Below are 19364 nucleotides of genomic sequence, written 5' to 3'. Positions count from 1 at the left end.
ATAGCGTTTAATTATTGCCCTGCTTAAACTCCTGCAGTGACTTTCACTGTGAACACACAGGCCCTTCACCACCTGGCTCTAGGTTTACATTTACAGCATGTGTCTTGTGATGGATTCCCTTGTATTTTCTGATTCATCCCTACTGAATTATTTGTGGATCTCTCATGCCTCTGCACCTTGCCCATACTGCTTTCTGTTAGAACTCCTTCTCTACCTCCCACTATTTCTCTATTTAATTAGTTTACATCTTTTTGCAGTTCAGGTATCATCTCTTCTCATATTCCTTCTCTGATACCATCTTCCCATTCTCCACAGTCTGGGCAGGAGACTCCTCCAGGGAGCATCTTTAGCACTCTGCTTCTCTCTAGTTGGTACTTAACATCTGCTCTGTACTATGAGGGCCTGAGCAATGCCCTATTCTTCTGTTTTCCTTTTAACTCTAGCACAGTTCCCAGCCAGAGGAGCATTCAATGACAGCCTAAAGATAATAATAATAGCTAATATTTATTGAGTGCTTCCAATTCCCAGTTACCATTCTAGTCTTTTGAGGTAGGTCCTATTATTATCTCCATTTTAAAAACAAAGTGAAGTATAGCTAGGTTAAGTAGGTTGCATACAGTTACAAGGCTCATGTTCTTACACATCATGCTGATTCCCTTTAGCCCATATGGTGTTAAACTGAAAGATGCTTTCTTAAAAATTGAATTAATTGACAACATGTAAAAACCTTTAGTTTCCTTCCTTCCTTCCTCTCTCTTTCTTTCTTTCTTTCTCTTGAGAGAGACAGAAAGAGAGAGAGAGAAAGTGCGAGCATGGATGCATGAGGTAGAGGGGGAGAGAGAGAATCTTAAGCAGGCTCTAGACCCAGTACAGAGCCCAACATGGGACTCGATCTCAAGACTCTGAGATCATGACCGAAATCAAGAGTCAGAGGCTTAACTGAATGAGCCACCCAGGTGCCCTAAGCCTTTAGATTTCTAACACAAACACACAGAAATTATTTTATATGGTAACAGTGGGCAGTGATCTCTACATTCCTGCATGGCACTGTTTGGCTGAAGCTGGGTAGCAGATGTCCCTTTGAGTCAGAGCATGTGATTTCCTGTCCATCACACTGTCCTGTATTGAGCATTTGCCTATTTCCTCTGGCCCTTTGGGCATTAGATCTCGGGTGACCCATAGGATGCTGGATGTGATGGCTTTTTGGTTCTTTCTAAGCCTGAGATTATAAGGTTAATTTGAACATGTCCTATGCAAAAGAGACTCTAACTTCAAGTTCTTCTCAATGCATACCCATCACTTGCATAAGAGTCAATGCCAATATTTGTGTTCCACTTTTTTATTTCTCCCAGGAGATAGAGTACTCCTAAATCCAGAAGGATGAGCCATGTGTAATGTTGCTACTACTATAATTGATAATGCTGTCATACATTGTAGTCATGGATTTGTTCCTCTTTGTAAATGGCTAATATGTAGCTTATATTGAATCTGATGCTTCACATAATTTATTGCTGAACATATGCTAGATTGCCTAACCACTGCAATGATATAAACAGTCTCATTTCTTGATGCATGGTCACTGTCCAACTTTAAAAAATTCAATATCTATCACAAACAAACTCTCCTTCCAATAAAGTACTATAAATTCTAATATCTGGGATATTGGAATCAAGTTATTCTTAGGCAAGATTTTAACTGTTAAGGGTAAATATTTCTGGGGGGGTTCATGACAGAAGGGATCTTTATCTCTTTGAAATATTCACCGTATAATTAGCAAAGGATAATGGAGAAGAGAAAATTCCAAAACTGTATGAGTAAAATATGATAAATACTATAATAAATGATGATGTGGGGCATGGAGGAGACTGCATTAACCCAATATTAGAGAATTAAGGAAGATGTTGTGGGAAGAAGTGATATTTAAGCTAAGATCTAAAAATTAATTAGGGTTCGTATGACAGAAAGTGAGCAAGAATGTTTCAAAGACACTAATGTATGCAAAGACAGGGAAGAGAGAGGAAGCAAGTCATGTTGGGGAAAAGAAATAGGGCCCTGGGCTGGAACATAGATGAAAGACTGCAAGTGGCAAGAGGTAGACCTGGGCAGGAAAGTAGGAATGTAAGTGTGAGGCTTTGTAGATTGTTTCAAGAAATTTTGTTTTTATCTTAAGAGCAAAGGGAAAGCATTGGAGATTTTAAATAAAGGAGGCCAGATGATCTAACTTCAGTTTTTAGAAAGCTAAACCTAGCTATAGTATGGCAACTGGTGAAAAGAAGATGATAAGAAAACCTGGAGATAATGACACCATTTAAGATACAGTGCAGAGGGAGAGAAGTGGAAAGATTCAGGAGATATTTAGAAAGTAGGACAGAAAATAAGGAAATGAGTGAGAACAACAAGAAAGGAAGGACAGGAGGAATGAGCAAAAGAAGGAAAGAGAAGAGTCAAGGATGACTGGAGTTTTTATATGGGCTTTCTGGAGAATGAGTGCCATATAAGTGCAGCATCCTAGGAGGTCTTGACCTTGTGTTACACTTCACCCTCATCTCTCATCTCACAGTTGCAGAGAGTTTTCAGTTTACTAAGTTCAGTCACAACTACCATGTCATTCACCAACTGCATTTCCAGAGGAAAAGTTTGTAAAAGGGCCAGAAGAAATGGGACACACTGAAGGAAGCAAAAGACGGCTCCAGGGGCTGGAGCACAAGACGTGAAATGATCTGAGCAAGGTCGAAGATACAGAGACACATAGAGTTGTGCAGGGCATGTTAATAACTTTGAGATTTAATCCTAAGAACATGGGAAGCCATTAGACGATTTTAAGCAATAGTGGCATAATTGGTTTTATGTTTTTAAAATACCATTCCAGTAGCTCTCAGAGGAGTGGAGAGGAAGAGGGACAGAATGAAGGGAAAGAAGTCAAATGGCTATTGCAATAGTTACAGTGATAAAGATGGCAGCTTTGACTAGCATAGTGATGGGTGAAATTTGGAGAAGGACATAGATTTGAGCTTTAGATCTCATCCCTTCTGTTTTTTGTTCATTGTTGTTCATCACAGTCTTTGCTTGTGCAAGAAGGCAAGAAAAAGATATAAAAAGACATACAGATTGAAAAGAAATAAAGTTTTCTTTATTTACAGATCACAAAATCATCTATGTGGAAAATCTCGAAGAATGTAGAAAAAAGCTACTTGGATGGATAAGTACATTTAGCAAATTTGTAGAGTACCAGGTTGGTATTTAAAAATTAACTGTATATGGTGATTAACATAACATAATAAAAAAAATTAACTATATCTCTCTTCTAGCAAAGAACCATTGGACATTGAAATTTTAAAAAATAACATGTATAATAGTATCAAACACAAAATGCATAGAGATAAGTGTAAAAAAATGTGCAAGGTTTGTATGCTAAAAACTACAAACACACTGATGACAGAAATTAAAGAAGACATAACTGAAGGGAGAGCTATACCATGTGAACTGATTGGAAGATTCAGTATGCTTAAGTTGTCAATTCTTCCCAAATTGATCTATAAACTCAATGTAATCTACCCAAAATTCCAGTGGGTTTTTTTTTTTGGTAGAAATAAACAAGCTGAGTCTAAAATTTATATAGAAAAGCAAAAAGCCTAGAAGAGCCAAAGCAATTTTTATAAAGAAGAACATAGTTGGAGGATTCATATAACCTGATTTCAAGATTTAACTGTAACCTTTCAATATAATATGGTATTAGTGTAAGGGTAGACATATATCAATGGAACAGAGCCCCAAAATAAATACAGATATATGGTCAATTGATTTTTGACAATAGTACCAAAATAATTTAATGGAGAAAGGAAAGTTTTTTCAACAAATCATGCTGGAAAATTAAACATCCACATTAAAAAACAAATTTTTTATGAAGAATTTTTTAAAAGATTTTATTTATATGAGAAAGGGAAGGAGAGGGAGAGAGAGGGAGCACAAGCAGGGGGAACCGCAGACAGAGAGGGAGAAGCAGGCTCCCCATTGATCCTGGGACCCTGGGATCACGGGATCATGGGATCATGACCTGAGCTGAAGGCAGATGCTTAACTGACTGAGCCACCCAGGTGCCCAAAAAACAAATAAATTAACAAAAGAATAACAAAAACTCATACCTGTGCCATTAAAAAAAGAGAACACAAATAGATTTTACAAATATAAAACCTAAACCTCTGAGAGTTCTAAAAGAAAACATAGGAGGAAATTTTTGTAGCCTATTGATGCAACCATATTTTAGGAAGGATACCAAAAAATGTGATTTAAAAGTTTGATAAGATAGACTTCATTGAATTTAAAAACTTCTTTCAAGACATTGCTAAGACTATGAAAAGGCAAGCCACAGGCTAGAGAAAAATACTTTCAAAATGCATAGCAGATGAAAGACTTCTACCTAGAATCTAAGAACTCTTACAAGTAAATAATAAGGCAATCTGAACAAACACTTCACCAAAGAAAGAGGTATGAACACACATAAACATGTGAAAAGATTATCAACATCATTAGTTGTTAGAGAAATATAAAATAATACTACAATGATATACCATTACATACCTACTTAAATGGCTAATATTTTATTTAAAACAGGCAACAAAAAAGTCCTGGCAAGGCTGTTTAGCAACTGGAATTCTAATCCATTGCTGGTGGGAATCCATAATGGTAAAAACACCTTAGAAAAACTCTTATCATAAGATCTAGTAGTCATCTCTTACATATTTATTCAACAGTAATAAAACCATCCACACAAAGAACTGAATGGTATTAACTGTCTTATTCATAGTAGTCCCAAAGTGAGAATAATTCAAATAATCATCAACTCATGAATGTATAATTAAATTGAGATACATCCACAAAATGGAATATTACTTAGGAACAAAAAAAGAATGAATTACTGAAAATCAACAACATGATTCCATTTATAGGACATTCTGGAAAAGGCAAACCTATAATGACATAAATCAGATGAGTGATTGCTGGGGGCAAATTTCCAGTCTAATGGTGAATACAAGTAAGTAAATAGAATGACAAGACATAAAAGCAACTCAAATAAAATGAAGAGACAGATGCAAATAAAATTTACCTTAAACCTCAAGTATGTGTATATTTTTCATGTGATTAGATTCCATATCTCTACAGTCTACATGAACACAGAGTACAATGTATATTATCACCAAAAATTAGGCTCACTCACAAAGCCCCATTTTTGGAAGGTATCCATTTATGTAATACAAAATTATTAGGAAAAGCAGTTCTCTTCTATAATGTGAGACAAGCAGAAAACAGTCCTGATAGGTTATTTTTGTGTTGCTACTTTCAGCTCACCCTTATATACACACTAAAAAGGAGCATCTAGAATCTAATCTCAAAAAATAAGTATTACAATGTCCACGTTATTTGCACCCACCTGCCATGTGACCGTAGTCATTTGTTGTTTTATTAACCACAGATAAATCAAAGCCTTAAACTTTAATAAAATATACCTAATGCTTGTGTGTGCCTGTGTCTCAAAATCACACAGATCATTAAGTTTTCTGGATTTGGCACACGCTTTAAAAGAAACTGAGGGGCGCCTGGGTGGCTCAGTTGGTTAAACAGCTGCCTTTCATTCAGGTCATGGTCTTGGGGTCCCGGGATCGAATCCTGCCTCAGGGTCCCGGCTCAGTGGGGAGCCTGCTTATCCCTCTCCCCACTGCTGTGCCCTTTCTCTCTCATTACCTCTCTCTCTCAAATAAATAAATAAAATCTTTTAAAACAAAACAAAACAAAACAAAAAAACCCAAATTGAAATTGTTTACTTAATTCTCACCTTGCCAACCCACCAAGAGTAATAATTTTTGGAAAAAAAGTGTTTCTTGAAGTCATGAAAATGCACAGAACTCTGGAAAACAGAGACTTTGCCGGATGTCTTACCTGGCTTGAGATGAGCGAATGGAATTTCACCAGTGAGAAGTTCCCACAGACACAGAGCATAGCTGAAGACGTCAGCTTTGATGGTGTAGCGTGTGCACTGCGTGAACACCTCAGGAGCCATCCAGCGGAGGTTCTGCATGTCCAGAAACATCCACAAGTCATTTACCAAGTGTTTAGTTATTCCATTGTAGAACAGTGTTTTTCTTAGTAAGGATTTAAGTGTTCTCGCATTGTTCTCAAAAGATACATACATAAAACAACATCGATTGCCCTATACTGTGCAATAAAATGGTGTGTTTATACATACATAGCAGGTTTACTATTGTTGCTCATTTTTACAAAGGGCATTTTTTAAATCATTGGAAGATCATGAGATTCATAATTCTTCCCAAAATATTGCAACAATATTAATCATCAAGTAACCCTGCATCTTATAAAGTGATGGTCACAGCAGCAGCATTTTCGGTTTACTTCTAAGCATCTTACCCCTAGAGGCCATAGAAGCTTCTGAATAGCCAATCACGATTCACCCAAGAGCTCTATGCCTCCCTGGGGGTGAATCACACACTGTGGGAGGCACCTTCCCTCCTTTAGATCTTCAGGTTGTAATTTAGGAAGTCACTAAATCAGACCCCTAAGTAGTGCCTTCATGACTGAGAAGAGAAAGGACCGTAGGGGAGTGCCCAGAATATTCCTATGAAGCAGATGTCTTACTGGCAGGATCACGTCTGTCACATCTCCTTTGTTTGCCCAGTTGTGTTATTTCTGAATGCGGTTTGGGCAATAAATATTCCAGGAACAAAGTCTATAAAATGTTATAATCTTCTCTGTACAAAGTTTTATATTCATGTTTTGATGGCATTATTTACATTCTTTTCACTTGCAGTTATGTATTTTTTGGTTTTAAATATAAGTTTCCATTCTGGGCTGTAAATGCATAATTTTGATTTATTTGTGGTTTAGGGGAAAGAGCACTAGGTTTTGAGTCAGGAGATGGAAATTGCAGTTCTAGCTCTACCATCGCCTGTTTGGGCAGATCTGGAGAAATCTCATATGCTTCCTGGACCTCAGATTCCTCAAGGGCAAACAGAGGAGGCAGGCCCATCCAGCTCTAAAATCCCATGGATCCATAACCTTATCAATGAACTTCACCAAACACCTTCTTTCTTTGTATTTCCACTGAAGGAAACCAGTATTCTTTTATTGCTCTTCCTGAAATTCTATGCAGAGCTGGCTGCTGATAATTCTTTTGAAGTGTCTATCTTATTTTGAAATCATGCATAATTACAGCATTCCAAGAATATCTCTATTCTGATTATGGTGCTTATATGCAATTCTTCCACATGAGCTTTCACATTCCAAATAGTCTCCACTTATGTAGCAGATTATGCATTGTGTCACAACATTGCGTAAGTGGAAGTAGGCATACGATGTGCCCATTTTTCCACAGGGGAGTAATAGAGTAATTAGCCAACTTACACAAGGCCACATAACTAGTAAGAAACAAAATAGCCTTCAAAATAAATCTAGAGTAGTGCTGTGCTTAAAGACTACACTGCTAGAATAAAAAAATTACTTGCTGTTGGTGACATTCAATTCAATTTCTTTCAACAAAAGTTTATCTAGACAGTCTGGATGTAGAGTCACCTGGGGAAACTTAATAGATACAGGTACCCAAGATCAACCCCAGGCCAATGAAATCAGAATTTCTGGGGGTTAGATTCAAGTGGCATACTTTTTAAAAAAGTTTCTGAAGTGATTCCAATATGCAGCCAGGATTGAGAACCACTGATTTAGCTATCTCTATGTTCCAGGTCTGTGTGTCCTGTCAAAAAGAGGACTCATTCTTCCTACCTCCCTTACCTCATATCTTACCATTCTCCTCTTGCACACTCTACTCCAGTCATTCTGTCCTTAAATACACAGAGAATTTTCCTGCCTCAGGGCCTTTGCACTTACCGTTCCCTCTGTATTTCTCTTCTCCCTACATGGATGACTGCTGGTCAGGTCTCTCATCAGATGTTATCTTTCCCTCTTGCCCTATCTAAATGGCACTACTACTACTCTCCATTCATATGCTGTGCTTTGTTTTTTCTTCATAACACTTACCACCACCAATATATATTTTGTTAATTTGTTCAGTGTCTAACTCCTTCTAGAAGAATATTAGCTCCATAGGAATAAGAAAATTAATTTATTCACTGTAATATCCCCAGTTCCTAGAAGAATGTCTGGCATCTAGTAAGTAGTCCATAAATATTTGTTGGATGGATGAGTGAAATCTAAATGGGGAAACCAGCATGAATAATCCTGCTTACAATACAACATGGTCCATGATGTGGTTCCTGCCTTCTGCTCTAATGCATCTTTCACTCTCTCTTCCTCACACAGTGCATGCCAACAATGCCAACCTATCTGAAGTTCCCTTAGGAAGTCTGATATTTCTCATTCTCCCCTGTGACTTGGCTCACACTGTTGTTCATTCTACCGGCCACTCCTTTTTGTTTTCCCTCCACCTAATTTACACCCATTCATCCCACCTGTGCTCCCATGATGCTTTGTCACACCTTATTTACCACTGAATTTCCACACTGCTTTCAATCTATCTGCTTATTGCCATGTTTTCCCCATTGGAAAATGAGCTCCTTGAGATTAAGGACTAAGCTTTTCTTCACATGTTGCATTCCTGGCCCTTTGCACAATGCCTGATACATGGTAGGCCCTCAGTAAATGTTTGTAGACTGAATGAATAAGAGTTTAAATTAGCAGTGCAAAATGCACGGAAGCCCAGACAGAAAAGTGCATGGGGAGGAGGCAGCAGGGGGCACATTATGGAAGGAAAGGCACTTAAAATGGATAAAATTTCCTGGGTCTTGCAAGATGAGTAGACTCCTTTTAGGTGGGGTGGAGTAGAGGGCTATCCAGACAGAGAAAACCACACCAGCAGAGTCACAGGGATATGAAAGTGAATGGCATGTTTGGGGAATGACCAGGAGGCTTGTGTGCTGGGCTACAGGGGACTTGAGAGAAGTTGCTGTGGGAGAAGAGGTCACCGAGGGGTCCTGAGCCAGACTGGGGAGGACAGGAGGCTGCCAGGCAATGAATTTGGATTTTGGCCTGTCAGTGGTGGATATCTTTTTTTTTTTTTTTTTTGGATATATTTATGTGTGTGTGAGAGGGAGAGAAAGAGAGAGAGAGCATGCATGTGCATGTGGGGAGGCGCAGAGGAAGAAGGAGAGAAGGTATCTAAGCAGACTCCCCACTGAGCACGGAGCATGACACGGGGCTCGATTCCGGGACCCTGAGATCAGGAACTGAGCTGAAATCAGGAGTCGGATGCTTAACAGACTGAGCCACCCAGGCTCCCTGGGTAGTGGGTATCTTTGATGGTTTACAGGAGGAGGTGAATTGTCAGAACCCAATACTTGGCTGACGCTGCAAAGAATGAACTGGAAGAGAATACTGGAGTTAGAATCCTACTTCTAGTTCAGAAAAGAGATGATGAAGACCTGAACTGAAGTGGAAAATGAGAGGTTGGGTTGAACTTAAAACAAGCATGCAAACAGAAAAAGTGAGTAAAGTCAGTGGAAGCAGGGAAGGAAGGAATGGAAAATTACCTCAAACTTGGGTAATTAAATAACACAGGTAGTCTAGAAAGAGAAGTTACTTTTTGGGGGAGTGGGGGGAGCAAAGGAGAGAGCAGGTAATGAATTTAATAGCAGACATTTTGAGTACAATTATTCTTGCTTCAGACGTTATAACTTCTCTTTTACTTAAACATTGGTGCTTGGTTATGTGATATATTGCCTTATAATGCTAAAGTAGAAAAAAAGTTGTTAATAGATGCTGGTTAACTACAAATTCTATAGTTAGTTATCGATTAAATGTTTGCTCCACTACTTATTAAGAAGATCGAAAACCGAAAGCCAATTAACCATGCCTGCCATGTACTTTTTTTAGTTATATTTGAAACAAATTCTGTATCATTTTGCCCATTGCCTTTTCCAAATATATATCTAATCTATTTTTCTGGTAGAGCCTTGAAAGAGTTCTTTTGAGAGCTTACTGCAAATAAAAACATAACACAGTATCCTGCCCCTGGGACAATTACAATGCTTCCAGTTAAAGCTACTCTCATCTCACTTCGCCTCATGCTGAGTTTACACATTTAATTGTTTCATAATTATAGGGAACACAAGCAGCAGCAAACCCCAGGTTGTTTTGTCATGTTGTCTTCATCCAGAGACTGTAGAAATCTTGATTCTGAGGGAGGGAGAAAACGAATTCATGTCAAAGGAAATATCTTTAAAAATAAGGTCAAAATCACAGCTAAAATTTTGAAACCCCAAGAAACCTCTATCTTATTTAAATGCTCACTTCCTTTCTTTTAGCTGGGAATATCAAAGATGAAAAACTGAAAATAAATGATATACTTTCAAGATTCAGGGTCACTGAAATTTGAATGACTTAGAAAAGTATAGCTGTAAGTGTGAAATCCATTTTCAGATTTGTCATACAATATTAGGGACCAACTAGGAATGAAGAAAGAGACTGATGTCATTTGGGGTATTATTCATGGAAATCTCACCTCCAAAATCTGCCACCACAGCATGCCCATCCTCACAGAGAAGAATATTGTGACTATAAAAAACAAAACAAAAAACAACTTTGAGTAAACTTTACTATTACTGAATCCAGTGCCTTAAGGAAGAGGATGATATTTGTTTACTCAGAGGATAAAGAAGCTGCAAAAGATGACCAGAGATCTTAGGTTAGTGAGTCTGATTTTCTTAATTTTGCTAATTCAAAAGGAATATTTACAAAATCATTTTATATCTAACTTTCAAAGTATACAAAGTATTCAACTTTGGGTAGATCTTCTAAACTTGTCAAAAAGTCCCATTAGCTGAAGATCAGTTTTTCAAATCCTTGAGGTTCAGTTGCTAATACAATTGTAACAGACAGGGTCAAAGGCATCTCTGAGCGTATGAGAGTCAGAGCAAGGGAACCAGCTTGCTGGAACCCTAGGCATAAGGACAGTTCAAGTCAGAGCCCGACATGAACACAGTAAAAGGACCCTTTGTGGAAAATGTCTTGGCCAATATCTTCTGGCTACAGTTCCAGGAAGAAGAGTGTTTTTAAGACTGACACTGGCAAAACCACTTTTTAAGTTCTTAGGGAAGAAAAGGTATAAAGGTCATCAAAATCTTTCCAAACCATAATTCAAGCTAGATTAACAATGTCCTTCCTTTTCAAAAAGTAAATCAAGACTGGGAAAGCCCCAAAAGAGGTCGTTCCTCCCACATGTTGGTGAAATGAGTTGTGGGATATCTTACGGACAAGCATATCATGATCCAAGACTGTCTTTGAGTGCTTCTTACTGAATGCCTTTCTTCATGCTCATTTCACATTTGGCTTGTAAATGAGTCATTTCAGTATTAGGAGATCCTCCACTGGATTTCTTTTAGTGTCCATAGGCTATACTATATTTATTTTATTGGCTCTATCCTTAATTGTTTTGCTTCGTGATCAATATAAGGAAAACACTATTATTTTCCAGTCCTGAATAAGTTCTGAATAAGATATTGAATCCTTTACATAAATGCTTTTTGTTGCTGACTGAAGCTTTATAAGAAAGTTATTTTTGAACTTCCATAGTATCATTAGTGAATTTTATTTCTGTAATACAAACTTAATCCTCTTTTCAACTACCAAAAATCTAGACTATGTTTAAAGTCACTGTGCTTGGAAAAACCCAGTGTAGAAGTAATCAAGGATGTCAAAACAAAATCCCCAAATCCTCTCTTTAACTACAAATTTATCAGTTGCTACATGTGATGAGATGACTTGATAGCATCAGGAGCTCTCTGGAAGTTCAAGTACAACAAGAAAAATGCATCTAATTTTGTACCACTAGATTCTTTGAAGGATTTATGGGAGTTTCAATACCACAATCCCTTGGTCTATCAAGGGATAATGGGTGTTACATTTTAGAGATATCATTAAAACACATACTGAGCATGGATTCCCCAATCATCATACATTTATATGTATAAGCATCCTGTCTGTTATTTTATTTTAATTCCAATTAGTTACCTAGAACAGTGGTTATTAAAAAAAATATTTTTAGGAGTATAATCTCAACATGTAAAACAGATTTGTAAATGGAGCTGCTGCTCTAGTTCAATATAGGGAAAGTCTCCCAGAACTACTAGTTAAACCTTCACTTTTTCCATAATAGTAGTCATCCAAGCAATAGCTTAAAATCATGGATCTTGAGAAGCCCTCAGATAAGTTACATCTATATGGAATATTCAGAAAATTTCTTCCAAAGTAAATATTTTATATTATTAAGAATGATGTTATACCAGTTAGCTGGAGTTGGGGTAGAGGGTTTAGCAAAATTTTACCCTTTTATCAAAGAAATTTAAGAGAATTTGGTCACTGGGCCACCCAGTACATCACGGTATGAGAAGCAGGATATCTCAGGATGCATGGATTATGCTCATTGCTGTACCTCTGGTGTTTTTAGCACATGCATTACATAGAAGCATTCAATAAACATTTGTTGAACAAATAAAAGAAATAGAAAATAGACAGTCATGAGTACTTTTTGAATACCACTCATCAATCTACTGGTAAATATTTAGAATTCACAGAATCCTACAATTGGAAGAGACATTAGAACTAACTTAGTATAACCCTCTTAGTACCTAGAAGAGTCCAAAGCTCAGAGAACTTCATGTATCAATGGAGATTACATAGGTAACTAGTAACAGTGAAGACATAGACTCTAGTTCATGAAGGCCATTCTCTCAGATCTTAGATCAGGGACTGGAAAACAGTAGGTGAGAAATGCATTTTATGAATTATTCTTGTGTTAGGTTATGGACCCTTTCCCCCAAGCATGATATTTACTTTCCTCACATTATCAAGATACTCTGAGAGATGCAGAGTGAGGCAAGTTATGAATTTCATCTTCAGGGAACTTAAAATCAGCTGATAAAAATAAAGATGAATGTGGGTTATGTAAGACTTCAAAGAAAATAGTATAGGTTAAAAAAGGAAATTATTTTTGAAGTGGGACTTGAGGGAAAGTCTGTAAGTCTATAAATACAAATTGGCTGAATGCTGGTCATATACCAAGAAATTTTCTATATACTGGGATATAGTGGTGAACAAGATAGGCAAAGAGTTTGTGAGCCGATGTAGTGAGGAGGAAATGGGGCAGAAGATGAAGGGAGAAAAGAAGTCTAAGTTGGGGGATGATCTTAGAAAGGTCAAGAGTTGGGGATGCCTATAGTTTCTATCAGGAATTATAGGAAGAATATACTTCCTAATTGGAGTACATGCTGCAGAATAATGGAGGAAAACTGAGCGGAGGTGGTGTTGGATTATTACAAGGAAAGATTAAACCTGGGAAGGGAATTCTAGGCCTGATGCATGGAGATAGCACATTTTTATGCATAGGGGGCAATGCTCTGAAAGCAGAAAGATTAGTATTCAAGAATAATTTTAGGCCCTGGGTACAGAAGGCCAAAAGTAAAAAGAATGGAAAATAAACAAGATAGGGTTAATCCATCAAAACATCTGAAAAAAAGTGTCTAGGTCTTGGGATAGCTTAGATATAGAGGACTAAAGGGAACAGAAAGCCAAGGATCATCCTTCATCACACTTCAAGTTTTCTAGTGTGGATTTCATAAGCACAAGGCAATAACATACCCAATTAGAAGGGATTGTCTTACTAAAAATCCTATGCTTTTTTAAAAGATTTTATTTGTCAGAGAGAGAGAGACAGAGAGAGAGCACAAGAAGGGGGAACGACAGGCAGAGGGAGAAGCAGGCTCCCCACTGAGCAAGGAACCTGTTGCCCGGCTCGATCCCAGGACCCAGAGGCTTAACTGACTGAGCCACCCAGGCATCCCAAATCCTATGCATTTTTATGAAAAGGGTAGTGGCTGAAGTGGGACGCTAAGAAACTTTGAAGTCAATGTTGTGCTTGGCAAGATTGGACTCACCAGACAAAAAACTATTATTTTTATCAAATTAAAATGAACATGAACTCGGATGCCTGGGTGGCTCAGTTGGTTAAGCGACTGCCTTCAGCTCAGGTCATGATCCTGGAGTCCCAGGATTGAGTCCCGCACCGGGCTCCCTGCTCAGCGGGGAGTCTGCTTCTCCCTCTGACCCTCCCCCCTCTCATGCTCTCTCTATCTCATTCTCTCTCTCAAATAACTAAATAAAATCTTAAAAAAAAAAATGAACATGAACTCTTGTGTTCTTAACAAACAATAGCAAATTACACGAAACAAAGGATGAAGTGACAATTTAGGAACACAAGGCGATCTGAGTTCATAGCAGCAAATGGAACCAAATGTCAAAAAGGATGCTATGAAAATAGTACTGCAGAACTTCAGGAAGTGCTGGAACAAAATGAGATTTTCTATTTAATTCAAGATAGTCTTTTGGATTTGTCCACTCCTTCTCTAACCACTCAGTAACAATGGAAACTAATTTTTAGAACTACCTCTAAGATTCAGCCATTCATTTTTTAGTTAGTGCTGAGTGATAGCTCCTATCTGGAGTTAAATAAATAGAGATAGGCAGGGTGAAGCTGAGAAAATCTGTGCTAATCAGTGACAGCACTAAGGCTTTGTGGTGGCCCTTGCGGTGGGTCAGAGAGTCATCAGCATCGGGGTTGAGGATACCTAGGGAAGGGGATGAGCTTAGAGCTGAAGTCAGTTAAGACAGCAGAAGTGGTACAATTATTATTAGTGATAACTTCAAGAGTTTATTACTGAGATTTTTTCTGAATGGCAAGTTTTGAGAGGAATGAGAGTAGTGAAAATTGCGGGGCAGTAACAGCGAGGGTAGCAGTCAAGAAAAAAGGGAATAAATACTTGATGAGAGCCTCGTTTGGGCAAGCACTGATTTTTCCATTCCTCATGGATCCACTATATGGTTGGTATTAGCCTATGCACCCTATGGATGGATAACTGAGGATCACAGTGGTTGCATAAGATGGCCAGTATCACAGCTAGTAAGAGGTGGAGACAGCATTCAATTCTCAGGCTCCAAAATTTGCCTTTTTTAGGAGAAGCTGACTTCCACATCATCCAGATAGGCCCTGAGGAGCCAGGACTCTTCCAGCTTGATGTCTAGACAGAAATTCCAGAAAGTCTGCTTGAGTGAAGGAAGACCAGCCAGCTAGTGCTAAAAAGTTCTGTGTTCAATGTATGACTATAAGGTAATGAGAATGAAGTCAACAAGCTACATGGAAATAAATCTAATACACCTCTGATCCACAAAGACACAGCAGGCAAACACTAACCTTCTTCCCTTCTAGAGTGTGGTTAATAGGTCACATGTAGATGAATGAAGCACAGTTCCTGCCAACAGGAAACTTGCAATCTGACCTGGGAATCCAGCTAGGAACACAAAGAATGTCATCAGGATCAAAAGAGTGAACGGAGACAAGGTGATGGGAATTCTAAGACTTCTTCCTTAGGAGACCACCCAGGAGGTTCATTTTTATCTGTTTGCTTTTATATAAAATTCTGGGGTGGGGAGGCAGTTTTCTGTTACACATGACGCTTTACAGAGCATCTTCATGCACATAACATTTGGTAGAAATAGCCCTGTGAGTCAGGCCCTTTGGATTTGAATTTGATAGATGAACAAACCTGTCAGTAATTGATTGAACTAGCACTTTAGCACAAGTCCTACCATCTGGGGGGAAGGTATTGAGAAATAAGGGGCAGGAGATGAGAAGAGATAGGTTACAGAGAAAGGAAGGAGGGCAATGGTGAACAGATGTTGTAATATACACATATGTACACATAAGCAGTGCACACACACACACACACACTTGCTGTGTGGAAACATCTTTAAGGGTGACATGCTGCTGAGGAATGCTCTCCAGATAGCAGTAGGTTTGGTAGCCATACAAGAAAGTTCGAGAGATAAACATCAACAAGCCCTTCATTCTTACAGTAATTTTTGGCATTTCTGGATTTAACATTTTGTTTTCATGTAAATGAGTGTGATTCTAATAGTCCGCACTGTTTGCGGACTTGTAATTTAGTTGTGTTGAGTGAGGCTCAAGCTCCAAAGCAAGTAGCTTAGCTGATGGGTGTGCCAAGTCAACCTTGCAGCATCAGTAGCTCAAAGGGCTTTATTGCTGTCTTTGGTTATCATGCATTACAGGAGAAATGGTATGCTGGAATGGCAGTCACCAACGTGGTTATCTGCACAGGTTTACCCTTCCTGCTGTGAAGGCCTCATTCTGAGGTAGAAACCACAGTGCCCCTGCTTTCAAAGAGATGACAATCTGATTGGGAATGAAATGCAAACTGACAGGAAGAGACATTATCATACATAAGCTAGAATATAAAGTGGCTTTTACTGTCAGAGACCTAGAGAAGAATATAGTGACTGTGAGAATTAATTCTGGAAAAGATCATTAAAATAGAAGAGAAGGTCTTAAGAAATGAAGAGAAGGTAGTGTGTAGGAAAAGGACCTGGAGTCAGAATACCTGTTTTTTGCTATTGGTAGTCCCATGAATTGGGACAAATAATAATTTTAACTTTTTGAATCTTCCTTTCTCATCTTTAAAACTTTTGAGAGGAGTGAAGAGCGTTAAGAGATCATACACGGAGGGGTGCCTGGTTGGTTCAGTCGGTTACACGTCTGCCTTCTGCTCAGGTCATGATCCTGGAGTCTGGGATGGAGCTGCATGTTGGGCACCCTGCTCAGCGGGGAGTCTGCTTCTCCCTCCCCCCAGCTCCTTCTCTCTCTCGCTCACTCTCTCCCTCAAATAAATAAATACAATCTTAAAAAAAAAGAGATCATACATGGAATTTTGTAAATTCTGAACTGCTAAATAGGTATTGGTTGTTATTAATACATGGGGGACCTAGCTTACAGAGTGTTTGTACAACTTACAAACAATGCCCTTTGTAAATGATAAAGCCATGTACTTGGTAGGTATCAAGTGATGAGTCTTGGAAGCAATGTGACTTTCTGAATCAAAACCCACAGGAGAAACTGACTTCACTATGGAGTATTTCAACTCACTCTTAGCCCTAGAGAGTCTCTTCTTCCATTCCCATTGTCTAATTCTATAAAACTATTGCTGCTCTGAAAAACAAACTGAGGGTTCTAGAGGGGAGGGGGGTGGGAGGATGGGTTAGCCTGGTGGTGGGTATTGAGGAGGGCACATTCTGCATGGAGCACTGGGTGTTATGCACAAACAATGAATCATGGAACACTTCATCTAAAACTAATGATGTAATGTATGGGGATTAACATAAGAATAAAAAAAATAATAAAATAAAACTTTCAAATATACAGAACAATAAAAAAAAAAAAAACTATTGCTGCTTTGACTGAATGACTGCATTTCACCTAAAGGAATCTTTGTTCTCCTGACCGCATTGATGCCGCAGTGTTTGGAGTTGCCTCCAGCTTTGTCTTTTATCATGAAGCAAATGATTCGGGTCAATTGTTTACGTAACAGAACTGACTACTTATCTCTTTGAAATGTCTGTCCCTTACAGACGACTCCACAATAAAGTTCTTTTAACCTTAACAATGCATGCACTTAGCAGAATACAAAATATAACTGAAGGCAAAATTTACTTCATCCAATGTGAACACAATCCATGCTCTGACCTTCAGTTCTTTCTTCCATAGTAACACAGTTCACCTTCAGAAATGAATAAGCTGTTTTCAATGTGGTGTGTGTGTGTGTGTGTGTATGTGTGTGTCTATTTATATCTTTTAAGTATTTTCTCCAATTTTCTTTTAAACAAAAGTGAATGGAAGTTAAATTCTTTTTTTTTTTAAGATTTTATTTATTTATTTGAGAGAGAGAATGAGATAGAGAGAGCATGAGAGGGGGGAGGGTCAGAGAGAGAGGCAGACTCCCCGCTGAGCAGGGAGCCCGACGTGGGACTCGATCCTGGGACTCCAGGATCATGACCTGAGCCGAAGGCAGTCGCTTAACCAACTGAGCCACCCAGGCATCCTGGAAGTTAAATTCTGCTGGTTCTTTTTCTTTATGACATTTTTTTTTTTACTCCAACCTCAGAACTGAGTTAATTTAATGAAGTCATTATGTAAGCATCATGAGTCTTTTCATTTTAATTGCCTATATTGAAAATTTACCTAAAGTGCTCAAATGATTCATAATCAGTTGGTTATGCACTATAGTTCAATACTAATTGTCACTATTAATCAGACTGGCCTGATTATTAGACCATTTTCCAATTCTGACTTTCTTCCAGAGCCAGACTGAAGTTCATGATGGCCTTAGAAGGTTCAAGGTGACTTGCTACTCTCACTCTGCTACCATTAAGACTTTTTTTTAAGTCACTTAAAAAATCACATAAATATTAATTCATTTTTTTCTGAATTATAGAGCCATGTAATTGTTTGTGTCAGTTGCTACTAACAAACACTAGTTTAAGGGCACCATGGCCAACCTCTCAGTGTCCTTATTTGAAGAGATGACAGCCTCAGAAGTGTAAACCGAATAACGCAACAGCAATGCTCTCCAGACTTGCTATAAGCCACTGTTTTCTGATAAATGCCTGAAGGTGATTAACTTACATGATTAAAGACACATGGCTATCGGCATGCCTGGAAGCTTTCCAAGGGTTAAATCAGTGGAAGTAATTAGGCTTCATTTTGAATCTCATCACACTGTGAAAGTCATTAGTTTACAAACACATCTGCCTGACAAGCAATCATTCAGACCTGATGCTGAGGAGTCCCGGATCTGCTGGCTGCCACATTTTGCTGGTGGTACTACTTGATGGCCCAGAACTCTCTTTCTGCTCCAGACCTCCCTCTGGGGAGTTACCACCTTCTTGACTTTCAGCAGAGGCAACTACACTGTTCTTTTCTATTAAGCTCCCCTTAAAAACCCTTTCTCAACCTTCGCCACTACCAAACTAAATGTGGCTCTGTACCTCTCAATATGTAATCCCCGTACCCTCATCTGCTTCCAGTTTGTTTCAAGTATAATGTAAGGTGCTTCCTAGATCCTTGAAATGCAGTACAGCTCACCTCTCCTCGCTTTGGAGCTTTGTGCCCTTTCCTAAAAAAATACTTCCAAGTCATGTAGATCATCTCCTTGCAGTCACAGATGTATTCTCGCATGCTCTCTCTCTCTTTTTTTTTTTTGACATTTTTCTTCCTCTGATTTTATCTTTCTATCTCTGCTTCTTACATCATACCGAACAAAAACAAATAAAAAAACTCAGTATCTTCATGAGGGGTGACTGCTGGGGAGCCTGGGTTTGAGCCTCAGGCAATGGAGACAACACATTTAGGTTCAGAGATATTTGTTGATATTTCCTTATTATGTATGTTGTGTGGTGATTGGACCCTCGGCAACCACCTCAAGGCCCCTCACAATTTGGGC

General features: G+C 38.5%; 1 protein-coding gene across 1 annotated transcript in view; it reads right to left on the bottom strand.

Moving 5' to 3' along the window:
* Positions 1-19364, bottom strand: part of TNNI3K (TNNI3 interacting kinase) — a 280406-nt gene that overhangs the window by 88226 nt on the left and 172816 nt on the right. Inside the window, exons 18-20 of the mRNA XM_081818637.1 lie at positions 10523-10575; positions 10145-10197; positions 5935-6067 (exon numbers count right to left, since the gene is read on the bottom strand). Of these exons, the coding sequence (XP_081674763.1) occupies positions 5935-6067; positions 10145-10197; positions 10523-10575 (239 nt within the window). The remainder of the gene's footprint in view (positions 1-5934; positions 6068-10144; positions 10198-10522; positions 10576-19364) is intronic.

This window comes from Leptonychotes weddellii, chromosome 4, assembly GCF_054177405.1.
Source record: "Leptonychotes weddellii isolate Sample4059 chromosome 4, ASM5417740v2, whole genome shotgun sequence".
Lineage (NCBI taxonomy): Eukaryota > Metazoa > Chordata > Mammalia > Carnivora > Phocidae > Leptonychotes > Leptonychotes weddellii.
The sequence above is the reverse complement of the archived record's forward strand: the minus strand, read 5'-3'. Positions and strand labels throughout refer to the sequence as shown.